Source organism: Vipera ursinii, assembly GCF_947247035.1.
Source record: "Vipera ursinii genome assembly, chromosome: 2".
In the NCBI taxonomy this organism is placed as follows: domain Eukaryota; kingdom Metazoa; phylum Chordata; class Lepidosauria; order Squamata; family Viperidae; genus Vipera; species Vipera ursinii.
Genome location: NC_139513.1, coordinates 110,130,343 through 110,157,616, shown reverse-complemented (window position 1 = coordinate 110,157,616; position 27,274 = coordinate 110,130,343). Strand labels below are relative to the sequence as shown.

Sequence of the window (27,274 nt, the reverse complement as noted above, 5' to 3'; positions counted from 1 at the left end):
ATGCATTTGCAGTGGGCTGGGATTGGAAGCCAAGCAGAAAGTGTGGATCTGCCTTTTGTTCAATGCTCAACGGTGCTTCAACTTGCTACGGGTCAAATGGAGAGCAAGTTGAATCCAAGTTTAATGCAGTATGAGCAAACTCTTAGGTGGAGTACAAGAGAGTTTAGAACCACCCAAGATGTTTTTGGTTTTTTTGCTACTGACAATTCAGAATTGCTACAAAGAAAAACAATGTTCTGTACAGGTGAGGAACTAACACTTCTGTGAGTAACTGCTGCAGACATCTCTAATTATCTTTTCTCTGTTTACACTCATGCTCTTAGGAGTTGCGGTGCAATCAGATGTGCATTAAATCCTCCTGATTAAAATGACAAAAAGCTCAATGTCTTTACTGCAGTTGATCAAACAAATCATACATCAAAACCAGATTTTGACATCTGGTTATATATATAAATATATATATATATAAATATATTTTCACTCAGTCTCAGGAGTTCCCAACACAATTACTTTATGTAGATCTCTGTTATTAGTGGTCTTCTCAAAGCCAATCAAAACAGAGGCTGCATCAGGCATTTTGTGCTGCTAGACACAATCCAATAATCAGATGTGAAAATAGGATTGCTGTGAAAATAGGACTGCTGTGCCAGGTGTTTGAGTGGAAGGGACAAAAAAATGGAGGTGTAAATAAATAAATTATAAGATGATGGGTTTTATGGCAGTGTGCTAAACTGAAAAAAAATGCCTCTCCTGGAATCAGCAAAGAAAGGGGTTTTTATTTATTTGTTTTTGATAAAGCAAGTTTACATGCAGTAATGTCATTTGGCTTCTGATGTATTGTATTTACCATGTTTCTCTACATCTTTCAAGGGATCCACTCCAGGTGAGAGGATAAAGAACATAGGAGTCTCAGGTCCTGACTCTTCATACGATGTTGCAAAATCCAGAGATCGTCCGGCCACATATTTGCTCCCAAGCTTTTCTTCCACAAAATCCCTGTTGGAATAGATTGCTAAAGGGTTCTATGTGGCAATTACAATGTGTTTACTAAATTAAGGAAAAACTTTACTGTAAAATGTGAGAATTACTTATCCTAGACTGAAGACTCAATATCTCCACCTCCCAAATCCAATACCAGGAAAAAGGTAAGATGTGGAAGAACTGTCAGCTTATTCCCCTAATATGCCAGCTGGCAATACTGAAAGAGAATATTGACTTGAGGTCCCAGAGTGAGAAGTGAATGGCTTTGTTCTTAAGCATTGCTTTGACCGGTCATACACTCTGCCCTTGAGAAAGGTTAGATTTTCGGAAAGTTCAAGATTACAATAAGTTCTACTTTATCCATCTTATGAAAACAATGCGAATGCATTTTAAGCAAGAAATATTTATGCTTTTAATAAGAGGTCTTAATGTTGCCAATACTGTGATACCAATATTGTTATTGCTTATTGCTACAAACTACCCAAATTATTAAAACTATTAAAACTTTAGATGCACTGAATACAAGACACTGAAACTTTAGAATGGTATGGAGAACCATCAGACTAAGGGAGGAAATGGTAAAGAACAAGCTTGTATTGCAATGCATTTGATTGATAACCAGTCTAATACGCAATATACCAAGATTCTTCCTACTCATGATTTAGAAAAAGACAGCTATTGCTATAAAACCTAACTTTTCTCAGGAATCAACTTGTGTATTTACATACAGGCCATGTTTTTTAAAATATATTAAACAGGAATATCAATATATGTATCTTCCTAGGTCCACTCCCTTCCTGAGCACCATTGTTAGAAAACCATCTTCTATTGTTTTCTTTTTCTGCTACATCATCTGTGCAGTACCTGTGGAGCTACTAAGTAAGTCACTTGTTTAACTATGTGCCGTCCAGTTAGTGTTGACTCATAGCAACCACATTAATATCTATGGAGATTCTCAATCATCCAGGTCATGGTTGTCCCAAAGGTGCTTTTTCAGGAGGCCACTGGGCTTTCTTGTTTTTTCTTTGAAGACATTTTGTTTCTCATCCAAGAAGCTTCTTCAGCTGTGACTGGATGGTGGGGAATGGCAGGATTTATTTATTTATTTTATTTATTTATTTAGATTTATATACCGCCCTTTTCCCGAAGGACTCAGGGCGGTTTACAGGGCATTTAAAAGAGAGTCAATACAAACATTAAAAGAAATTTAAAAAGATTAAATAAAACCCTGAGAACAATAAAAAACCCAATTAAAATTAAAATTAAAAAATTCTCAGCCTGGGCCAGAGAGCTCGAAGAGCCAGGTCTTCAGGTCCCGGCGGAATGAAGGGAGGTTGGGGGCAGTCCTAAGCTCCGCAGGCAGCTGGTTCCACAGGGCAGGCGCACCCACTGAGAAAGTCCTATCCCTGGGTGTTACCCGCCGGCAATCTTTAACCGGCGGCACCCTGAGAAGACCCTCCCTCTGGGAGCACACTGGACGAAGGGAGCTTGATGCTGGCAGCAGGTGTTCCCTCAAATATCCCGGACCCTCGCCATTTAGGGCTTTATAGGTCATCACCAGCACCTTGAATCTCACCTTGAATCTCAATTTAGTACACTCCTTGCAGACAGAATGCAAAAGAATGCAAATGACCAGCCTCCTGCAAGGAATATATAAACCCTTCCATTCCCTACCATCCAGTCAGAGCTGAAGAAGCTTCTTGGATGAGAAGTGAAACCTCTTCAAAGAAAAACAAGAAAGTCCAGTTGCCTCCTGAAAAAGCACCTTTGGGATAACCACATTAATAGAATTTCTCCGTAATCTGGGTTTCCAATAGTTTACACTTCTCCAGAGGGGTGTTGATTGATTGATTATGTGCTGTCATTTTCGACTCCTAATGACCACATAGGTTTTCTCTGTAATAATCTCTTCCAACCTATGTTTTCAAGACTCCCAAGAGTGCGCTCATTGCCACTGTAACTTGCTCCATCCACCTTACTGCTGGTTATCCTTTTCTTCTCTTTTCTTCCATCTTTCCCAGCATTATACCCTTCTCCAGAGAGCTGGGTCTTCACAAAATATATCCTTGCTAGGATAATTGGAGGATAATAGTTCTTTTACTGCAGACGTCAAAGTAGGGAACTTGCTGATAAATCCACTCTATTAGATGCGTTCAAAATGATTTTGAAGAAAAGGCTGGGCAGACCATCAGATATTCCTTCCTAGTGAGAAAGGCTGAAGGGTGGATTTTCCAAATTTTGTGATTCTTTAATTCATGAATATGGAATTGTTTTTCTACAACAATCCTGCAGCTGCTGAAAATTAAATTAGAACCTTTGAGTCCAGAGACATAATCAGATATCCATCCGATGACTAAATCAGTGTTTTCCAAACTTGGTGAAATTACCCAAAATGGGTAAAGGTCATTTTTCTTCTGGTAACAACTCACAAACCCATCACCCAATCACAACAGGGACGTTTTAAAAAGGATCTTCTGATAATTGGTTTTGGGCAATGAAGGAAAGGATTCTGGAAGCACTGTGTTAAACAATAAAGAAATCCTGGTGGAGCAACATTTCGCTTTTCTCAAGGCACTCGTACCATTGTTGTGTGCCTGCCTGTATATTGCTAAACCTGTTTTATTAAATAACTTATAACCAGTCAACAGCAATTGGCTTCTTGGTATTATTACTTATTTATTTGTTTATTTTTTTCCCTGTAGGGATGAATAATGCTACAAGTCCTATTTTTTCACAGAACCTCAGAGAAATAACAGACAAAAATGTTACAATAAATTATAGAGCTTGCTTGTGCCAGAATAGTTTATTTTTAACATTTGAGAGGTAGAAGGTAGATGTCTTGCCCTTGGATGTGCAAGAATGCAGAAATCTGCTTGTCGTGAAGATGCCAAGACAGGCTATTCTTTTCCTTGCTAGCATTTTTAATAACAGAAATTATTGTAGAAAGGCAATAATGAGAAGATGACATTCAAAAGGGGGTTAAACAGGGGTGCATTTTGGCCCCCTTGATCTTCAATTTTTACATAAATGATATGGTAAAATGGTTAAATAATTCAAATTACCACCCCCCCAAAAAATAGGTGACTGAAGCATTGCTCTGCTGCTCTAATGCAGATGATGCTGTGATTCTCTCCAGAACTCCAGTTGGCCTTAAAAGAGCCTTGCGAGCCCTTGTCCAGTATTGCAAATATAATAAACTGAACATAAATTATGAGAAAACAAAGGCTATGTATTTTGCAAAAAGGCCAAAACGGTACTCATGGTATTTAAATAGCGACAAAATACAGCAAGTAACCACCTTTAAGTACCTAGGGGTGGTCATCCATACCACTGGCTCACAAAAAGCCCATGGAGAATAAGTAGCTGCCTCTGGCCCACGATCAGCGAATGCCATTCTTAATTTTTTTCCCGCACAAAGGGAGGACACTATGTTCCAGCTGCTATTAAGCTCTTTCTGGCCAGGTCACTAGCACACGGGACCTTGGTCAGATCCTCAGCTTCGTGTTTTACACTACTGGAAAGAGTTTAATCCAAATTTATCAGAACAATTCTCCAGATGCCATGCTATGTCCCAAATGCACTTCTGCGCCTGGAGACAGGATTGATAAAAGTTGAAGCAAGAATCTGTATGGCTTCCTTAAACATCTGGCTAAGGCTTAATTGCTTTCCGCAAGGCCTTGCTCCATTAATTCTTCAAGATAAATTCTCCTCTTCATGGATCAAGGCAGGCGAGTCCAACCTTGCCAAACTAGGCTTCTCGTCAGCCTCAATTCTCAAATTGGACTAAGACCAAGTAAAACAAGGACATTGAGAGGCAAGCAAACTTAGGTATAGCTCCGCTGTTTCTGGCTCCAGACTCTATTAGATACGTGGTTACACCTGCCAGATATCTTAGTCAGTTGGAGTTAGTAAACCACCGGGAAGCATTCTCGCTTGCACGGTGCCTTGAATTTCCATCAGCCATCCTGTACAGCAAGTATAAAAAGACACCATTGGATGAAAGACTCTACTCCTGTGGCTCAGGAGAGATGGAGACCATTGGACACATACTCCTTCAATGTTCCTTCTATAGAGCTATTCGGAAAAACCATATCCTCCCCGTAATTGATAGGTATCCTGGTCATTCGGAAAGTATTTATCTCCAGTGGCTGCTTAAGGAGAGCAGGCAGTGATCACAGCACAGGTGTCTAGATTCTGTGCAGCAGCATTGGGGATTTGCCAGAAACATAAATAAACATTTTAGATCTTTTTAATAATCTTTTATAATTAATTTTATTACGTGTTTTTATCCAGCATTAGACTATCCTCAATGTAGTTTTATTGTCAGGTCAGTATGCTTCAGTTTTTCTGAAGCTAGCTAGTTTTTTTGTTATACTGTCCATAAAACTAGCCAGATCTTGGTCACCCGATGATTACATCATTAACTGTAATATATTGCTACGTCTTCTTGTGTTGGTTCTGTTTAGCTTTGTTTTATTTGAATGTTTAATTTATGTGGCGGCCTTTGGTTGTAATAATAAATTGATTTAAAAAACCTTTCTGTAAAAGCAATTTCATTTTGCAATAAGCCAGGATTGTGCAAGGAGGATTGCACAGGATAACCCAGTAACTATTACGATTGTTTAAACTGATATCCCGCTTTTTTTTTTTAAAGCTGATGCTTGACTTGCATGAAATGCCCCAGGGACAATTCAAAAACCTTACAAAATGCAAAGCAGTAGATATCAACATGGGGGAAAAATAACTTTGAAGTAATTGTTATGATTTAATTAAATGGTTGAAGAGAAACTCATGTTAGCAAAATGTCAGGTTTATATATATTTTACTGGAGCAAGATTTTCCATTGCTGCAGAATTTATAATCCAATAGGAAAGAAGTTTGGAATTCTCTGATGATTCCTCTCCTACAAGTGGAATCTGCAAGGATACCGTCAGATGGACACTCCCTCTTCCAGATTCCAGCCATTTAGCCACTGCTCCGTTTCCTAACAACATTCTGATATTTGTCTGTATCAGTGTTGTTCAACCTTGATATGTCAAGTGAGGGTCTTTTGATGGGTCTTGTGCTTGGTCAGGTGTGGGTGTGTCAAGAAAGGGTCTTGTAATGGCTCTTGTGATGGGTCAAGTGTGAGTCATTAGTGAGAGTCTAATGATGAGTCTTGTGATGAGGAGGTTACATCAGATCAGGGTCATTGGGAGGTGAACTGATGGTGGGAGGTGGGGCTTGCATGGGTTGGTTGAGGGTCGTTGCTGTCTCTGTGTGGTTGATTTGGATTCTGAGGGGTTCGTAGGCTAGTTGTAGGTTAATGTGTCTGTTGATGGAATTGCTTGAGGAATGCCAGGCTTCAACTAGATCGTGACAAAAAATTGTCTGTTATTTGCATCCTATTCAGACAATCAAACCTGAAAATGATAACGAGTAAATGGACATTATTAAATCTATTCTGATTAAAGACAAAAATGAGGAGATAATCCCAGCGCACAATTAAAAATGATTCACTGTAAGCCAGAAATGGGACTCTAGAAGGACAAGAGATGACTCATCTGGCATTTCTTGGCTACTCAGCATCAGAAGCTTAGAGTTTCACTCGGTTGACTAAGGCATGGGTCAGAATTTTATGAACTCACCGGACAGCATAAGTCATACGGTCAGGTCGTAGCGCTCTCATCATACACAGATGCTGCAAAGCTGACTTATTCTTCCACTCCTGAGGAAACTTCTCCTTTTCAGGGCATTCAGATTCCACGAACTTCTTCCAGCGCTTGGCAGACCCTTCAATTTCACGGTCAAGGTTCCGAAATTGTTCCATGGATGACAAGGCCTGGAAAAATAGAAGTGGCATAACTGAAAAATGGTCGCCCAATGGTTTATCAAACCAATAAAAAGGAAACAGCTGCTGGAAATTCAAGAACCAAGACTGCTGAACTTCACAGTACCAAATACTTAAAAGCATTTTGTAACTGTTTTTTTTTTTTTTTGCAAAGATGGAGTTTGTAGATTTCAGAACTGTTTGGTTTTAAACACCCAAATTTTAGGGACATCCATGCAAATTTCTGAGAACATCAACAAGTCTTTCAAATAAATTCATTACAAAGTTATTCTTCAAATTAACCATTGACAAATACAATGAAAACATGGAAACAAAACATTGAAAGCAACAGAGGTAGGGCTTCCGGTTTGCCACGCAGCCGCTATGGATGGCTGGGAGACTTGCTCTCTCTCTCCCCTGTCCAGTTTCGCATCACTGGGGGGCCCTGAAAAGGGATGAAAGTCACCCTGAAGAGGCAACCAGCAAGGAGGGGCGCTCACTGGATCGCGGGAGAGCTGCAACTGTCCCATTAGACCTGGTGATCCCTCCAAACCGGTGGATGAAAGGACCGACCATTATGGCTCGTCCCTAGGCTGTGAACAGCCAAAGACAAATTTTCCACCAGGCAACTGGGTGAGATCTACCTCTTTTACACCCTAATTACGTCCTATACCTCCTTAAGCTGCTAAGCATTCTCCCCCCTGCAGTGAGGGAAGGGGTTTTTTAACCCTCCCTCCAGAAAGAGCAGCAACTAAATGCCCAGGGGTGTTTTAAACATTGAAAAAGTAACTGAATCCAAATTGGAACCTTACTTCTTAAAGCATGTGGACTGAAAAAATTTTTATCTTTTATTTTTCATTATTTACTTCTGTGGGAAATCTGTGTTTTTTCTTATAAAAAGAAAAGAAAAAGAAAAACTGAAAAGATTGAAATAACTTTGGGACTCAAAGGGAAACTTTAAAAGGGGCCTGGCTGACTGCCATGGGAAATAGATAAGATACATAACCTTGAGAACTTTGAAACAACAGCTGTGAAAGGTTTTGTGTTCCCTACCTAGGGGAAAAAAATTCTCTCTTTTGGATGTTCTAAGCGTAAAGCCTTTAGTTTAAAATACCAATATGGAAGAAGACCAGGAACAAAATTTCCTTATAGATGAAGATCAACAAACTCTCTATACGTTGAAAACACTCGTTCAAACTCTTACCACAACCAATGAAATAATAAGAGGCTATGGAAAGGAACAAGAAGACAGCCCAGATATGAAAGCCCAAACTTTGACCACAACTAAAGAACCATCTATACAAAATACAATAGAAAAAATGAAACATTTAAATACTATAACAGAAGAATCTACTATTCAACAAATATTGACATTTGAAAATCCAGAAAAGACATCAACAACTTGGAAAAAGGAAAAGGTTTCCTATACAACTCAGAAGGAACTAGAGGATCTAGAAGAAGAAAAGTTGGATGAGAAGATAAACAACTCAGAACATCCACGCCGATATGGAAGATTAAAGAGACGACCCACTAGATCTACAAGTCCTCTCAAAAAAATGGTGACCGGATGGTTTTGCCAGTATCAATTAATATACATGATATTACAAGGAGATTGGTTCGATGACCCAAAAACAAGGACATGGAATACAATACAATACAGCTGGAAGGGACCTTGGAGGTCATCTAGTCCAGCCCCCCACTCAAGCAAGAGAACCTATACCATTTCAGACAAGTAACTATCTAGCCTCTTCTTAAAAATCTCCAGTGATGGAGCACCCACAATTTCTGAAGGCAAGCTGTTCCATTGCTTAGTCTTCACTGTTAGGAAGTTTCTCCTTAATTCCAGGTTGCTTCTTTCTGATCAGTTTCCAACCATTGTTTCTTGTCCTGCCCTCTGGTGCTTTGGAGAATAATTTGACCCCCTCTTTTTTGTGGCAGCTCCTCAAATACTGGAATACTGCTATCATGTCACCTCTATTTCTTCTTTTCTTTAGACTAGCCAAACCCAAGTCCTGCAGCCATTCTTCATATGTTTTATTTTCTAGGCCTCCTTTTAATTGGGGGGCAATTTTCTATCTAATGTTGTTTCCACATATGTGCATGTTAAAATCATCTTCTACAATTACTTTAAGCAGTAGAAATGGCTGTATGTCTAGATCTCAACTTGTTTCGCTCCAGGTAGGCTACATCGCTGAATATTGGCAACTGGGAGTTATCAATAATCTTCAGCTATTCTTGTTGAAGTTTGTCTTTTACCTTGAAAAGTCACCTGGATTTGACCAGCCCCATGCAATATGGACAATGCTGAACTGAATTTGCACTGGGACAGTGGGACAAAATATAAAATACCATCACCAAATTGTGACTGCAGGGCTGGAAAACAAACTATTCAACATATAGTGTCAGAGTACCAAAATAGAGTCTTTAATGGAGACTTTGCTGATTTCCTGGCTGTGACAAATGGAAGCAAAAAAATATATCTGTAATCTAGACATATGTTTATAATACTTTAGATTTTATACCTCATGTTTTGTATTTTTATCTCTTGTGTTTTTATTGAAATGTGATGTGAATGTGCCATATGATAAATAATGTTTTTGTGGGTTTTATCTTTTTGATTTGTATTGTATTTTATTATGTTTATCACACTGTGAGCTACTCAGAGTCATTCTATACTCAGGCAACACCTAAATCAAGTAGTTAAAATTAAAGTAAAATTAAATCATTAAGGGAAGTCTTTCTGAACAGTTCCCAATAGACAAATTGTGTGTGTGTAAAGTTTTCAAATAAAATATTTAAATACAACAGCTGCACCCAGTCCTAGATCAGCAAAAATGTTTACAATGTTTTCATATAAAATATCCCACCATGAAAGTTTGCTTTTAACAGCACATACATTACAGGTCTGCTATAAATGTGGATCCTAGTCTATAAGGGAACTAATTTTCTCTCTGCTAGATTTCCTTTCTTTCCTATGCCCCCCCTTCAGTTTTATTTTGTGTTACTTGAATGTTCCTGTGTTCTAAGAAATTATAAAAGCTTAATACTTTCGTTTCCTTCTGCTTCCATTGTTGCTTGGGCTAAGAGAGGAAACGGACAGATGGGTTATTCAGCTATATCCAGTGCTTTTTTTGTAAAAGAAAAAGGTGCCGGAACTCACACATGTCATACAACCCGCCTTGCCTACCCTACAAGGTTCCATCCAAAAAAGGTGCCGGAACTCCGTTCTGAGCGTTCTATGAGAAAAAAAGCCCTGGCTATATCCATTCTTGGGCTGCCTCTGGTTGCTGAGAGAGACGCCTGTGGGTCCGACTTGGCGGCGGCGATGGCGGTGGCGATGGTGGCGACGGCGTGGGCGTTGGCATTGCCGCTGGTAGCGGCGTCCCCTGGGGCCGCATTTGACGGCGGAGATGGCCTGCATCCGGCGACGACGACGACGGCAGCAGTTGGCTCTGGCCGTTCTCAACGACCAGCACTAAGCGGTGGCATTCCTGGGGCCTCCTGGCCCGAGTGGCAACATTCGACCTGCTTTTGGACCACTTCGGCGGCATCAGCGTTTTCTGGCCTATTTGGGCCGCTTGTGGAGGCCAGTGATTGGCTGCGATGTTTTTCGGGCTCTTGGCCCCTCTCGCTGGCGGTGGTGCTTCCATCTTACCCCAGACTGCATCAGGCTGCTTTTAGTGACGCTATCGTCCTCGGGCCGTTTTGGCGGCGGAGAGGGTGACTGAGAGTTATCCTAGCGGCGATGATGTTTCCTGTGCTGCCTCGGACCGCTTGTGCAGGCAACGGCGTCTTTGGACCGCTTCAATGGAGCAACAGGCGGTCTTTACACCGCTTTTGGACCGTTTTAACGGCGGTGACGCTTTTAGACCATTTCGCCCATTTTGGCCCGTCTACTCTTCTGCCTGAATATATAACTTTGTCTGCCTCCCCCTCTCCCCTTTGGATTCGGTCGGTCCTGGGTACCAGCCATGGTGGGAGAGTGGCTGACTTTTACATCTGCAGCCCCATAGAGGTGGGAGCTCTATGGGGCATGCCTACCCAGAGTATATCTTTGACCATCCCCAGGTACAGAGTTACTGCCTGCCGTGAGAGGGCGGGGGGGACCTGTTTACTGGGGCACCCAGCTAAGTGGCAGTGTAGCTGGGTGTGGATCCAGATATTTTCTTTTCTGGCCTTCGACCCTCCTATGGACATGATCATCTCCGGGACTACCTATTCTGGACTTGCTGGACTAATATGCGACAATATTCTAGCACGGACTTGCTCGCCCTCAGGGGTGCCCCCCTCTCCTGGGTGCGACCCGCCTCTTTAAATTCTAACCTCGATGAAGGGCCCGAGTTTTGGGTCTCTGAGAGATGGCTGGACAGGGGCGGGGGCCGTCAACATAAATGTAATAAGAGGCCCCTGATTATGTTTTTATCAAAAAATTTTACGGGGTTGGGGAGAGGGGTGGGAGATAGGGGTTGTCTGGCTTTGGGGGGCGGCCAATCAACCATAGTTCAGGCCAGACTTGGGTCTGACCGCGCGGGGGGAGAACGAGGGGTCGTTGTCTCCGGGGCTCATGAGCGGGTCGTGGGATTACCAATTCCCACGACGGGGAATGGCAGCAGGCGGATAGACAGGGGGCCATATCGTTACCGGGAGCGCCGTCTCCGCTATTTGCAAGCGGTGGGGCGCTCCGACCCTCTGCTTCTTTCCCGAGGTTCCGGGAGCGAGGATGTGCAGCCTCCTGAGCTCAGGCTGGTGTACCTGAATGCCAGGTCCGTGGTTAACAAAGCTCCCCTTGTTAGGGATTTAGTTGAGGGTGAGCATGCGGACCTGGCTTGCATCACGGAGACTTGGTTGGGCCCAGAGGGTGGGGTCCCTTTGGTTGACCTTTGCCCACCAGGCTTCCGGGTGCTACACCAGCCTCGAGCTCAGGGTAGGGGTGGGGGTGTGGCGGTGATTGTTAGGGAGACCTTATGTCCGCGGGAGACCACCGTTCCTCAGATAGTCGGGTGTGAGTCTCTCTTTATGAGATTTGGCTCTGGGGCGCAGCTGGGCTTGCTGCTCGTGTACATTTCGCCTAGTCGCGTAGCGGCAGCCCTGCCCGAGCTGCTCGATATCCTCTCGGGGTTGGTGGTTGAGTTCCCCAAACTTATAGTTTTGGGAGACGTCAACCTACCATCCCTGGGAGGTTCATCTGAGCTTGCTCGGGAGTTCATGGCTTCCATGACGGCCATGGACCTGACGCAGGTAATTTCTGAGCCAACTCATGAGGGAGGCCACACCCTTGACCTGATTTTCTTATCTGGACGGTGGTTAGATGATTTTGGTGGGGGCTCTCCATTTATTACGCCCCTGTCATGGACCGATCATCACCTCCTGCGGCTGGTCTTCCATTTTGCCACCCCCCGCCGTGGGGGTACGGAGCCAACTAGATGGTACCGCCCCAGACGCCTAATGGATCCTGATAGATTCCAAGCGGCGCTGGGGTCCCCACCTGCCTCCATTGCTCACAGCTCGGCGGATGCCTTAGTGGAAGCCTGGGAAAGGGCAGCCACTGAGGCACTTGACCGGGTTGTACCCTTGCGGCCCCTGACCCGGCGCAGATCCCAGCGAGCTCCATGGTTCTCCGCGGAGCTCCGGGAGATGAAGCGTCGGAAACGGGGCCTAGAGAGCTGCTGGAGGTCCAGCCGATCTGAACCCGACCGATTGCGGTTAAGAACCTACATTAGGTCTTATCTCGCTGCGATGAGGGAGGCGAGGTGTAATTACTTCTCCACCCTCATCGCGTCCGCAGATAATCGCCCGGCCGCCTTGTTTAGGGTGACTCGCTCCCTTCTTAATCAGGAGGTGAGGGAGGATCCCTTGCAGGGTCGTGCTGAGGAGTTTAGTCAACATCTGTCGGATAATATCGCTCGGATTCGGACCGGTTTGGACTCCAGCTGGGCAGAGTCTGGCGATCAGGACGCGGGCGGTCTTGTCAATGTTATCTGGGAGGAGTTTGATTCTGTGACCCCTGATGAAGTGGACAGGATTATGGGGAAGCTGAGTTCCACCACATGTTTATTGGACCCGTGCCCTTCTTGGCTGGTTTATGCAGCTAGGGAGAGGACACGAGGCTGGCTCCAGGCGGTTATATCTGCTTCTTTGAGCGAGGGTTATTTCCCCACCATCTTGAAGGAGGCGGTGGTGAGACCTCTCCTCAAGAAGCCTGCCTTGGACCCAGCTGTATTGAACAACTTTCGTCCAGTCTCCAACCTTCGCTTCCTTGCGAAGGTTGTTGAGAGTGTGGTGGCGCATCAGCTTCCCCTGGTCCTGGATGAAGCGGATTATCTGGACCCTTACCAATCGGGTTTCAGGCCCGGGCATAGCACGGAGACGGCATTGGTCGCTCTGGTGAATGATCTCTGGAGGGCTCGGGATAGGGGATATTCCTCTGTCCTAGTCCTATTAGACCTCTCGGCGGCTTTCGATACCATCGACCATGGTATCCTGCTGCAGCGTCTCAGGGGATTGGGAGTGGGAGGCACGGTTTTCCAGTGGTTCTCCTCCTATCTCCTGGGACGCTCGCAGTCGGTGTTGGCAGGGGGGCAGAGGTCGACCCCTAGGACTCTCACTTGTGGAGTTCCTCAGGGGTCGGTCCTCTCGCCTCTCCTGTTCAACATCTATATGAAACCGCTGGGTGAGATCATTCGTGGTTTTGGAGTTGGGTATCATCAATATGCTGATGATACCCAACTTTTCTTTTCGACCCCAAACCACCCCAGTGATGCCCTCGCTGTGATGTCCCGTTGCCTGGAGGCGGTTCGGGTCTGGATGGGGAGGAACAGACTTCAACTCAACCCTGACAAGACTGAGTGGCTGTACATTCCGGCTTCCCGGGACACCTGGGATGTTCCACCTCTTTCTATGGGGGGTGAGCTTTTACCCCCTGTGGATAGGGCTCGCAACTTGGGAGTCCTCCTAGATTCACGACTCACTCTGGAGGATCACATAGTGGCCGTGACTAGGGGGGCTTTCGCCCAGGTTCGCCTGGTGCGCCAGTTACGACCCTATCTGGACCAGGAGGCCTTATGTACGGTCACTCATGCGCTCGTGACCTCTCGCCTAGACTACTGTAACGCTCTCTACATGGGACTTCCCTTGAAGACTACTCGGAGGCTCCAACTGGTACAGAATGCGGCCGCGAGAGTTGTCTTGGGAGTTTCCCGGTACTCCCATGTTACACCTTTGCTCCGTGAGCTGCATTGGTTGCCAGTTATCTTCCAGGTAAGGTTCAAGGTTTTGGTTATGATCTTTAAGTCCCTACATGGCATGGGTCCGCGATACCTCGAGGACCACCTGCTGCCGGCGTCGACTCCCCTCCGCCCTGTGCGCGCCCACAGAGAGGGCCTCCTCAGGGTGCCTCCTGTCAAGGAATGTCGACTGGTGGCCCCCAGGGGGAGGGCCTTCTCTGTGGGTGCTCCGGCGTTATGGAACCAACTGCCGGTAGAGCTCCGGATGGCATCAGACCTCCGATCCTTCCGTCGCGGGTTGAAGACCCATTTATTTGAACTAGCGGGTCTGGCCTGATGGGGGTACATGGGTTTTTTATATAGGCTTGTTTTATTATTGGTTTTAACTTGGGCATTGATTTAATTGTTTTTTAATGTTTGTATTGTTGTTTATATTTATGCCCTGTGAACCGCCCTGAGTCCCCTTGGGAGAAGGGCGGTATATAAATCTCAATAAATTAAATTAAATTAAATTCCCATTCACTGAACTTAATTTTTATTCAAACAAATTAAAAACTTCAGAGAAGAAAAAAAACAGACTCTAATGGCATTCCCAAAAGGAATCTTAAATGGGAATGCCATTTAGGAAAGGAAATCTAATCTTTCATTTTCTGACCTCTAGCTGTTTAATCATAAGGTCCAAATTCTCCTTATTCTGATCTGCAGAGAGAATATTTCAAGAGTTTTCATACCGAGTGGCCAATCTACTTTCACAATAAAACCATACTGAGAGACATCTTTGCATGAATCCGGGGTTGTATTCATTTACCCATCGTGGCACCTGCATTCCCTTCTAATGAAATGCCATGATTATTTTATGTTGCTGGGATACTGCCTTGTAGTACTCCACTCAAAACTGTCCCTAACACCCAAGCTGTCCCAATGGTTGGGCGTAGGAAAGGTAGCAGAGAACAGATAAAGGTCAGGGAATCCATAATCAGTGCACTATATCAGAAAAATTCTTCAAAGAATCAAGCAACAAAATGAAAAGAATTAAATTATGACTCTGACATTCTAGCACGTTAATATTTTTAACCTAGCTGCTCAATAAGGCTATAGGCAGGTTTTATCATATAATCTTCATTTTAAAAGCTGAAAGCATTAGCAAAGTTCAGTGAGCATGCATACATGAAGCATTGAAGCAAAATTACTTCCCTACATTTATTACACAATACCTTTGTAGTGATTTTTTTTCATTTCTGCAAAATGACAGAGATGATTGGACTGATAAGATAGAAGAAAATAATCCCTACTCTCCAGGCATACTCAGCTCATAATAAAGTACTTCCTAACTGATCTTAGTTCAATTGGGAAATTAAGGAATAGGCCTAGCTAGGATTTGCAGAAGTGACCACCACAGAATGCCAGGGTTTAGGATCCACTGGGAAACCAAAAAGCAGCCCAGGAAAAAATAATAACAAACCACCTTCTGCAATATTGTCAAGAAAAATGCATTGATGTGTCCACGAAATGAGCCATCTTCTGAAGCACTTCTAAAATTACTTTTTTTTGTTTATTTTTCCAGTGATGGTGAATATGTAAAAAAAAGAGGGGGAACTTTAGCATCAGAAGCCCTGAGCTTAGTTCTGGTGCATAATGTATAGTACATGCTCTTAAACTGTCTACAGAAGAACTAAAAACAAAGATAAAGCTATCTAAATATGCAGAATAGTTTTGGCTGAAGCAATGTTAAATAGAATAGAGTCGTTTGCTTTTCTCAATACTGTAGCTAGGATGAGCAACACAATTTTTTGATGTGAGCATTTAAAAATAAAGTTTAAAACAAACAGTCTTAAGGGTATAGAGAGAGAAAGAACAATACAGCCCAAATTCATTAAAGCAGAACACCTTGGCAGGAGCTGAAATATTACACACCATGCGCCATATTTCAACTACTTTTTCCTTCACCTGTAATTCAACTCAAAATACTTTATGAATGAATATAGCAGTATAGTATATGTAGTTAAGGGACGCGGTGGCTCAGTGGGTTAGGACGCTGAGACTGTCGATCAGAAGGTTGGCAGTTTGGCGGGTCGAATCCCGAGTGCCGTGTAGCAGAGTGAGCGCCTGTTACTCGTCCCAGCTTCTGCCAACCTAGCAGTTCGAAAGCATGTAAAAATGCAAGTAGAAAAATAGGGACCACTACAGTGGGAAGGTAACAGCGTTCCATGCGCCTTTGGTGTCTAGTCATGCCGGCCACATGACCACGGAGACGTCCTCAGACAAGCACTGGCTCTTCGGCTTTGAAACGGAGATGAGCACTGGCCCCTAGAGTCGGAAACGACTAGCACGCATGTGTGGGGGAACCTTTACCTTTACCTTTACCTTTACCTATATGTAGTTATGAAGAAGGTTTTATATCTATAAGTCATTAGTCCCAGGCAGAGTAAAAAGGGATGTGATGCAGTTATACAACTTCTCTTATGCTATTCAGATCCTGTAACCGAACTCTGAACGTTTGTTTATTCTTAGTCCAATTGTCAACATTGAGCCTCTTGCCAATTTTGTCATTTCTTCACCTTTTACAATCAATTGGGGTTTCTCCCCCACCAGAAACTCATTCTCTAAAACTATGTACACTTCTTACTCAAAGGACACCTTAGTTTCCTATTTGGGGCACCCAGAAAAATCTCACATTAATTAGATCTTTGTTGAGATTTCTCCATGAAGACTGAAGAAGTCTATGGCTTCCCTTCAATAACTTTCTCATTTTTCTTGCAGAAGGGAGAAGCAAGAACAGGACCGTAAAACTTCAGTTATTTGAATCTCCCATAATTATTTAGGAAGTTAAATCTTCTTTTTTTCCCCAAAGGCAGAAATAGTCTATAATGGGGATAAGCAACTTTTTTGGCCAGGGGACATTTGGAATTTGGAGAGCAGGGACTTTGTGGCAGCAAACATGGCACCAAACAATAGGTTGTATCAAGTGGTACAACTTTTCAGAGCTGCTCCAATTCATTGGACTCAGCACCCACATAGAAAAGCAACGTTCCCTACTCTCATGCTCCCATCAAGTCAGTTCTGTTAAGGTTTTCTTTGCCTGGCTATTTGCCTCCAAAGGAAAATATGCAGTGCAGTCTGTTGCAAGGCCAGCAAAATTGCCACTTCAATCCAACACGGTGACTTAAGCAGCTAGAAGCAGGGGCACTGCTTCCCTCTGTAAAAATACATCCAAATGGCAATTCATCATAAGTCCAATCAAAGCAATGCACCTCTCGGAGGCATTTGATAGGCCTATTAAATTTGATAAGGGAGACTGATGCTGTGATTTGCATTTCATCAGTTTCATCTGTCTATCTGTCTGTCTGTCTGCCTGCCTATCTATCTGTCTGTCTGTCTTTCTGGCTATCTATCTATCCTTCTGGCTATCTATCTATCCTTCTGGCTATCTATCTATCCTTCTGGCTCTCTCTCTCTCTCTCTCTCTCTCTCGCTCTCTCTCTCTCTCTCTCTCACGCACACACACACCCACACACACCCACACCCACACACACACACACACAGTGTAGGCCAGGGAACCTGGGGGCATTATATTACCTACTTCTAGACTATGGCAGAACTTCTCTTGATAAACAATCCAATGGCATCTTGCTCCTTCTACAGAAAGTTCCCCTAAAGACCCTTTGATGATTTCTAGTACACTTCCAGAAGGAACAGCATATACCCAACTTAAAGCATGCCTGGACTTAATTCGTTTATAATAGAATGCTTAGATAAAATTGCTTTGACTAAAGCAAATCTTATTTCAGTCTAGCCTGTATATTTCAGAAGTTTTCAAAGAACTGCAAACGTATTCCTAGCCTTTCTTGGCCTGGTATCAGCAGGCCTAGGTCATAGGCAAATGAACACAGTGTGCAAGCCATTCAAAGGTAGCCCTGGATTTTATGACTATTCTAAGAGGTCAGAAAATCCCTGATGAATAGTTTGAACTGAACCCATCTGAGCTACTCTCACACTTTTACTCCTCTTATCTTTGATTGTCTTTGTTTCCAATCCATTCCACATTTGATGGATTGGATAAGAGATATGATGAGACCACATCTTTTTTTGCCAATTCCATTCTCTAACAATTTAAGCCTCGACCCTGAGTTGTTAGGTAGAGTCAAACACTTTCCTGAAGTTGATGAAGCAGGAAAGCATTTCCTTCTGTTCTTAAAAGACCACGTGAGTAATTTTGTATTATAAAACCGATTGGTGGTATGAGACCAATTTAGTTTTCATGGATCATTTTTCTACTTTATTCTTTCATGGAGGACACTGTAAAACAGTTCGCTGATATGGCAGCAGACCTTCATGGGAGCAAGGACTGACCCATTCCTACTTTACAATTAAAATATGAAAGGCTATTTGTTGATGTGACCATGTATCTGTAAAATGCCCTGTTCCTATTGCAGATTACAGGTCAGAGGGATGAGAGGGAAAGGAAGTTGCGGTCTCTGGTTATCCAAAGTTCTAAAAGACAGTACTGTTCATCTGTATTATAAGTCCACAAGACAAAAGGCAGGGATATAAGTCTTCATCAGAAAAGGCAGAGATATTGCTTGTTAGCAACCAAGAAATGTTTTATAAAGTGATGCAGAAATGGAAGAAAGTAGGGAGAAGGCTTCTGGGGTGACAGAGAAAGAAGGATGTGGTCATTATTAGAAAAGGTGTTGGTTGCTCCACTACAACAGCCAAAGTTGCTTTGATGACAGTCCCAATATTCTGCAGTTGATGGCTGAATCAGAGAATTGGGAATCAGCCATTTAAGAATTCATCCTAATAATCTCAACAAATTGTCTTCTATTGTAGAAACCTAATTGGAATTGACTGAAATGTGTCTTTCATGTCCTACTCATTCTGCTTTGTTTGTCCAATCAGCATTAAGCGACTCCAGGTGACTAACATGAGTTTTTTTTAAAAAATCAAATGAATAGCAGAAAATAATGTAAACATGAATTGCCTTCAAAGCCCATAACCTTAGGTCCAACAAACACACGCATACACAAAATAAAGCATGCTCATCTGATATCTAGCCCCAAGAATACACAGGTCTATAAGACTTTACAAGAAGCCAGCAGGGTCAGGCCCATAAGAATCTCAGGGAGAATGTGTTCTAGAGAGCAGGTGCCACCACAGAGTAGGGATAGATCCTGTCAGATAGCATTTTTAAGTGTGTGTGAGCATCTGAATGTGTGTTTGGCCATGTTCCATTGGCAAATAGCCTAACATCACTTTCTAATTACCTAATTGTTTTCAAGGATTTCATTACTGAAGAGGTCACCCTACAATGAATGGATCGAGACTTCAAGACTACCATGGCAAGCCGAGGTCTCTTCAAGGTCTCTATAATGGTCACTAGACACAGGGGGTCCTTGACTTACGACCACAATTGGGACCAGAATTTCCATTGCTAAGTAAGGCTGCTGTTATGTGAGCTGCACCCAATTTTGTGACCTTTTTGTCATGGTTGTTAAGCAAATCACTGCAAGTGTTAAGTGAACATGCAGTCATTAATCAAATCTGGCTTCCCCATTGAAGTCAGCTGGGAAGGACATAAACAGCAATCATGTGATCTTGGGACACTGCAACTGTCATAAATACATGCTGGTTGTCAAGCACTCCAATTTTGATCACAAGACTGTGGGGATGCGGCAATGATTGTAAGTATGAGGACCGGTTATAAGTCACTTTTTTCACTGCTGTTGTAATTTTGATTGGTCACTTAAAATGGTTGTAAATCAAGGACTACCTGTAATTCTTGATTAGCTACATTCATTCAACAGTATACATGCTGGATTCAGCTTTCTTCAATGGAAGAATTCTGATTGGTGCATGAAGTAATTCTCTTTGATCTCAATATTGGGATGTCTCTGTGGGGGTGGTTACAAATTATTAAGCTGATCCATGCAAGGAAACAATGAAATGGCTTCCCGGTCAGATTTCCCTATTAATTTGCTAGCAATTCTTCTGATAATTTATTTGACATCTGGGATCGAGAAATAATTGACATGGGGGTTCCTGGGTCCTATCCTGCTAAGTATAACCATATGAGTTTTCTGGTTTTCAAGTGCAATTTTGGTAGAAAACTTCAAATAAGTTTAGCAAACTTATTAAACTCATAGTGGCCATTGCTGTGAAGAACTCGATCTTCCGTGTTATTATTACATCTGACAAGAATTGCCCAACTGAGTCTCTTCAGAGACCAGAAGTTTACTGCATTTTATTCTACCTGATATCCCATTATCAACTATTTTATAGCAAATTCTACATAAAATTACCCAATTGCATTCAAAGTTACATCAACTGGAATCTGCATTAATTATGCCTTCTTACAATAGGAAGATATTTCATCATGCCTATAAGAAATAGTGACAATTCTGGGTTGTTGTTTTTTAATTGTACAGATTCCCACATTATTTGATATTTTTCAACCATACTATGGCAAGACATCTTAATATATCATTTGGGCAATTGCAAAGCATTTTACATGGGCAGGTCCTAAAAAATGTTCAGAAATTTCAGCTAAAAGGTAGTGCTGCCAGACAGGCAGAGGTGAGCTATAAGCAGCATGTAACTTACACTGGCCATTAGTTTATTTCCTGATACTATAATTAAATGGTTCCAAAAAAATGTAAGACCCATTAGTAGTCACATAATCCTTGACATTTTCATTCAAGAAAGCAAATGTATTACAGGTCAAGATAAGAGATCCTCCTCAGGGCTGTCAATTTATGCATTAACCTTTTTTACTTCATTCTTCCTTCACTTAATCAGTTCTTGCTGAAGGATAGCTTGAGCTTTTGTGATTAGTTAGCCTTAATGATTATGCTTTTCCTCCCACTAAGTATAGTAAAGGTAAAGGTTCCCCCGCACATGCGTGCTAGTCATTTCCAACTCTAGGGGCCGGTGCTCATCTCCGTTTCAAAGCTGAAGAGCCAGCACTTGTCTGAGGACGTCTCTGTGGTCATGTGGCCGGCATGAATAGACGCCAAAGGCGCACGGAGCGCTGTTACCTTCCCACCATAGTGGTCCCTATTTTTCTACTTGCATTTTTATGTGCTTTCGAACTGCTAGGTTGGCAGAAGCTGGGACGAGTAACAGGCGCTCACTCTGTTACGCGGCACTCGGGATTCAACCTGCCAAACTGCTGACCTTCTGATCGACAAGCTCAGCGTCCTAACCCACTGAACCACCGTGTGCGTCCCTGATAGTAAATGTAGTAAATGTAGCCCAAAAAAGTACATTCAATTACATCATGGTCTTATTTTGCTTTAATAATTTGACCTCAACCTGGAAGCTGTTTGGTGTAGTTGTGAAGGTGCTGGCCTAGAAACCAGCTGGTGACTTTGGGCTAGCCCAGGGGTAGGCAACCTTGGCTCTTTTATGATTCGTGGACTTCAACTCCCAGAATTCCTGAGCCAAGGTTGCCTACCCCTGGGCTAGCCACTCTCTCTCCACTCACCTCACTCCAAAAGATTATTGTTGTGGGGAAAATAAGAAGAGGAAGGAGTGTTGGTGGTTTTACTGCCTTAAGTTGTATATGAAAAAAGGGCAGGATTTAGAAAAAAATCAACACCAGTAACTGGGGTGTAAAAATGGCTCAACAGCAGAAATGATCTGTTATGAAAAGTAAATGTGTGTGTATACATATATAGACACATAGATACCTACATAGATACATACATACTTATATATTCAATACAATCACTAGCAGTAAAGACATTTAGAGTATACAAGTTACCTTGATGCCACCCCATGACTGATTTGTCAAAAAATCTACTGGACTGGTGACTCCTGTTTGGGCAGGATATCGCAGCAGGAAGTTAAGTTCCATTGCACCAATTTCTTTGTTCTTCAGAAGTATCTGAAACAAAAACCCAAATTGAACTACAGAAACTTGCCAACACTTCCTGGAAGATACAAGGGCAGAAGCCAGGCACTATATCTAGCAAGACTCTGGATGATAAGAAATATCATCAATTGTTTTTATTGGGTATTGTTGTAGATTGTGATGTTAAAGAAACCAATTTGATGTTGGATATGATAACAGCAGCACGGTTACTGGTGGGACAATATTGGAAGAAGGATAGTTTGCCTACTATAGAAGAATGGATGTTTAAAGTTTCGAATCTTGCAGAAATGTCTAAGATTTCTGCTTACTTGAAAGATCATTCACAGGAAAGATATATTTCAGTTTGGAGGAGATGGATAGATTATATTCAGAATAAATAAGGGACTAAAAAGTTCCATTTAGCTTATGAGTAGATTTTAGAGGGATATTGTTATTGGTACTTTGTATGTAGTTATGTTAAAGGGGAGTTAAAGCACATTATGAATTTGGTTAATTGTATATTATGCATAATTTTTATTTAGAATATGATTATTATAACTATAATCCAGTATTTAGCTCTGGGAAGTGGGGGGGGGGGGAAGTGGGCGGGTTTGGGGTGGGGGGGATTTGGGGATATATTGTAAAATCTTGTTTTTGTAAAACTCTTTAATAAAAAAAAGAAATATCAAAATGCTAATAAGTGGGTGGAAGAGAGGTGACAGCAGTTGCAGACATTTTGCACTGAACTGTTTCAGTTCAAACTTACTAAACCACAATACAATGAAGGATCTAGAATGCCAATGTAATCATCATACAGAGACTCAAAGACAGTGATCTACCACTGAAAGTGTTACAGAATTTCTTAGCTGGTATGTCCTAAGCAAAATGTTGCAGCATAGAGAACATTATCTACCAGTACATACCACTTAGAACAGGGGTCTTCAAACGTGGCCCTTTTATGACTTGTGGACTTCAACTCCCAGAATTCCTCAGCCAGCATGCCTGGCTGAGGAATTCTGGGAGTTGAAGTCCACAAGTCATAAAAGGGCCACGTTTGAAGACCCCTGACTTAGAAAGTAACTGGTATGAGAGTTAACAAACCCACAAGGTTACCTGGAAAGTGACTTGGGCTGTGTAAGTCAGTTTGTCACATTCAAAGAGTCCACGAGTTGTATACTGAAACACTGAAAATGTGATGCTATCAATCAGGTTGTTTACTCGCTCTTTCAGGATCTCATCTGCTGGAGCTCTTGAGACAGCTTTCTGGAAGACCACATTAAATGCCTAAATGTAGTGAGAAAGAGAGACAGTCATAATGAAACACTTTGAATATTTTAAGTAGATCTCCAAATGCCAAATGGCTTAATATAGAATTAACAGAGTTGAAAGAGACCTTGGAGTTGTTCTTGTCCAACCTCCTGCTCAGGCAGGAAACCTATACCATTACAGACAAATGGTTGTCCAATCTCTTCTTAAAACCTCCAGTGTTGGAACACCGACAGCCTCTGGAGGCAAGTCATTCCACTGATTAATTATTCTGTCAGGAAATTTCTCCTTAGTTCTAGCTTGGTTCTCTCCTTGATTAGTTTCCATCCATTGCTCCTTGTCCTACCTTCAGGTGCTTTGGAGAATAGGCTGACCCCATGTTGATTCCATCTAGTCTTGAAAATTACAATTAAAACAATGTAGTTTTTGATATAAAATGTCATTCTGAGTCTCATTCAGAAAATTGAGAAGAAAATAGTATATAGCACTAGCTAGTATTCAGGCAGTCTAGGAATAAGTGACCTGGATGTAAGGCTGCCCTCAAGCTTAGCTCACAAGATCTTTAGACAGAATGGAAGGATACCAAATTTTAATTTCTTGAAGGCCAGTGATATAAATCTGTTAGTCTATTGTCATGGGCATTAAGGAAAGCAGGGTTAAACAGAAGTGGGCTGCTCCTTCTTTGCCTTTTATTATTAGCAATGGTTATGCATCGTAGAAAACCGGAGCTGCCATCATAGGCAAAAAAGGTTAACAGTCTCCTGATAAACTCCATAACACCCGGGCAATCATTCTGCTTCAACTGCATGGCATATTTGACTCATTAGTTCAAATTTGTTCTGAGCTGAAATTCTGATTTAAAGAAATAAAAGGAGGGAGGGAGGGAGGGAGGGAGGAATCACTTAACTCTGGTGCCAGAATTTCACCTTACTAGGAAATTCTGTAGGAAATTTCCTTTACAGACACATCTTGCAGGCATAGTAGAGCTCCAAGGCTAATTTACATAGCTATTGACTTCCTAGTCAGTATATCATAGTTTCTGTAATGCCTGAGTTCTGTTTTGGTCTGTGGATGGTTTGTGGTTTTTAGTTTTCTTGGCTGCTCTTTTCAACCCTCCATTCTTCTTTTCACCCAGCCTTATGTTCTTCCCCACAATAATTTGGTATCTCTTCATTTTTCAATTCCTTGCAGCTTCGTCCATCAGCAAATCATCCTTTTTTTCTTCTCTTCATATCTTCCAAATCCCAGGATTTTAGTCTATAAGTAAAGCTTAGCACTGGGGCAATTTTTATGGATCTCACCATGGATACATTTGTCATCAACAACTGAACTGTCATTCTAGGTGGCAGGGATTACTTTATGCAATATGTCTCTGGAATTAAACCAGGTCTACTCCTTACTGCAGATTGGGAGAGCTCTCAAAACATATTTATTCTTTCGGGCCTTTTATCACTGCTATTTGGCTTTTGTGTTTTATGACAGTTATCTTCTACTGTTGTTTTCTTTTTATAAATGTTCTATTCCAGCCTACGACCAGCCCTGTTTGAATGTCAGGGACAACCCCTTTTTATAATCAACAGGCTGGAAAAAAACCAACCAAATTTATTTACAAAGAGTTCAAACAAAAGTTAAATGAAAAGTTCAAACAAGAGTTAAACCAAAAGGTTAAACAAGAGTTAAACATGAATAACAGACCAGGACTCTAGCAGAAGATCTTCAAACGGTTGCCTTCAGCAACCAACACCTCCCACAACTTCCCCTTTTATCAGCAGTCCCAAGGCGTGGCTTCTCATTGCCTTCCTCTGTTCTGCTCTGCTAGATTGCCTCCTGCTCCTAGCGTCCCTGAACAGAGCCAGTTGTGGATCGTCTTCTTCCAATCCCTCGTGCTCACACAGCTGAGTCTGAACAAGATGGCTACACTTGAAAAGTATCCAGAAGCTTCAGCAGGTTCAGAATGCAGATGCATGTGCAGTTCTTGGGGCCATTAAGGTGACCCATGTTACACCACTATTATGAGAGCTGCACTGGCTGCAGTTTGCTTCCAGATAGAATTCAAAGTGTTGGTTACCACCTTTAAAGCCCTGCATAGCAAGGGTCCAGGCTCTCCCTAATGGGGTTAACCCACCCCTCCCATGCCAGCAGAAGTGGTATGTTATGTATGCAGGCACCTGCATAGCAACAGCCACCAGGGGGCGTTGGCCTGAACGGTTTTGGCGGGAAACCTAGGGCCAACCCCATTGGCTGTCCGCTTACCTGGCTAGGTATTTAAGGAGGCCAGGTAACCTTCACGCTACCCCCCCTTCAATAAAGAGTTGAACACGTACTCCGGCTGGCGTCTCTTCCTTGCGTCGGACCCACTACACAATATGGTATGCTGTGGATCCTGTCAGCCAAGGAGTTTCAGCTGGCAGGATCCAGAAGAAGAGTATTGCTGCTATGGCTCCCGCCCACTAGAACATCATGTCCACCAAGGTGAGAGTCACCCTCACCCTCTTGTCACAAATAGCACATGCAAAAATCAGAATAGTAATTAAGTTTCCCCAAAATGATCTATAATAGGCTATGTACCTTGCATTATACTCCCTCAAGAGAAAACAATGTTAAATAAAAAACAATAGCTGTTTTCATGTAAAGTATCCTTATATACTTCCTGCTGAAGCTGAAATATTCAAAACCAGAAAAGCAAACAGCTGGAGAAAATAAAACCCTGAGCAAAATAAAAACCATGCAAAAAAGTCATCAGCTGCCATCAAACGGAATATACAATAGAACAATTATGGAGGGAAAGAAATTTAGACTGAATTCTAAATTGCTATATCATGCTCTTAAATTAAATGCCTGCTGTGCCATATTAACCCTTGAAAAATGTTGTTTCACAGGAATGAAAGTCTCAGCAAAAAATTAAAAATAGTTTCTAGTAATATTTTGTTTAGGCATGCAATATTGTTAAATTACTCATAGGACAAGTTTTTTTCACTGAATGTTCTTAGAGCTTTCTGTAACTTGAGCTACTGAAAATTGTAAAGAACTATTTGAATCTCTGGTGGAAACTTAATGCAATAACGTTTGTTTCTCTAGTCTTCTATAAAGTGAAATTCAGCACATTTCTACTAAAGTTTAAACTATTTAATCTGCCGCATTCAGAGTCTGGCTATTATAAAAACACAAAGAATGGCACAAACAAAGGCCAGGAACCTTTTTGTCATACATTTTTCATAATGCACAAAAGGAACCCATTAAAGATGACATAATTCACAGGTCTGAATATCCTTAAATAACCATCTAAGGTCTAGGACATTTTAAAAAATGCAATCTCAATCTATTGATATATTTTGTGTTGGCTGGTTAATAAAGCTAATTAAGGGAGAGGGTGGGGGGAGTAAATAGGCCCTTGTGGCTGACATGAATGGTTATGAGTCAGTCAGAATGTCCATGAAGCACAAATATAAAATAATTTTTAAAAATGATGAAATTTTATGGAAGAAAAACAAGATTTCACAATGAATGCTGAAACCTTTCCAGATTCGGTGAAATTTTGGCAGTTTTGTATTACCAAAATTTAGTGAAATTTTCACCTCTGATTACTGTACACAATTATGTTTCAAGTACTGGCAAGATTGCCAGGCCCCTCGTATGTGATGCTAGTGGGCCTCTGTCGTCTCAGACTCCTTATCTGTCCCTTTATTGTTTAATTCTTTTTTTTTAAATTTTTATTCTATGTTTTTTAATTTTTATTGTTGTGAGCTGCCCTGAGTCCTCAGGGAGAAGGGCGGCATATAAATTTAATTAATTAATTAAATAAATAAAATTTGGAGAAGAATTGGCCTGGGTTGGGGAAAAAGAGAGAAGGGGGAAAGCCAACTCTTACTGTAGATGAAACTATTGTACCTTTAGGGAAAATTGGTACATGGGATTGATGGTGTTGAGGTCATTCATGATGAAATATAGCAGTGAAGCACGAGCTGCTGCAGGACGGTAATGTTCCCTTGCCTCATTAATCTTAGTTTCTGTTATCTTGGACTCCTGGACCTGAAAGGAAGAAACAATAAAACTATGAAGAGGCAAGATAGCCACACCTACTGTAGGTACACATTTTCTTAGTATGCATGGAAATGGCATGGTTTTCGATAAATTTGTGTATAT

The 27,274-nt window shown here is 42.0% G+C and overlaps 1 protein-coding gene across 1 annotated transcript in view; it reads right to left on the bottom strand.

Annotated features, from left to right (window-relative positions):
* The window catches only part of DNAH9 (dynein axonemal heavy chain 9), a gene marked incomplete at both ends in the record, with an annotated part of 237,237 nt that overhangs the window by 36,268 nt on the left and 173,695 nt on the right, over positions 1-27,274 (bottom strand). Inside the window, 5 exons of the mRNA XM_083352326.1 lie at positions 848-996; positions 6,609-6,802; positions 21,776-21,898; positions 22,979-23,149; positions 27,020-27,160. Of these exons, the coding sequence (XP_083208452.1) occupies positions 848-996; positions 6,609-6,802; positions 21,776-21,898; positions 22,979-23,149; positions 27,020-27,160 (778 nt within the window). The remainder of the gene's footprint in view (positions 1-847; positions 997-6,608; positions 6,803-21,775; positions 21,899-22,978; positions 23,150-27,019; positions 27,161-27,274) is intronic.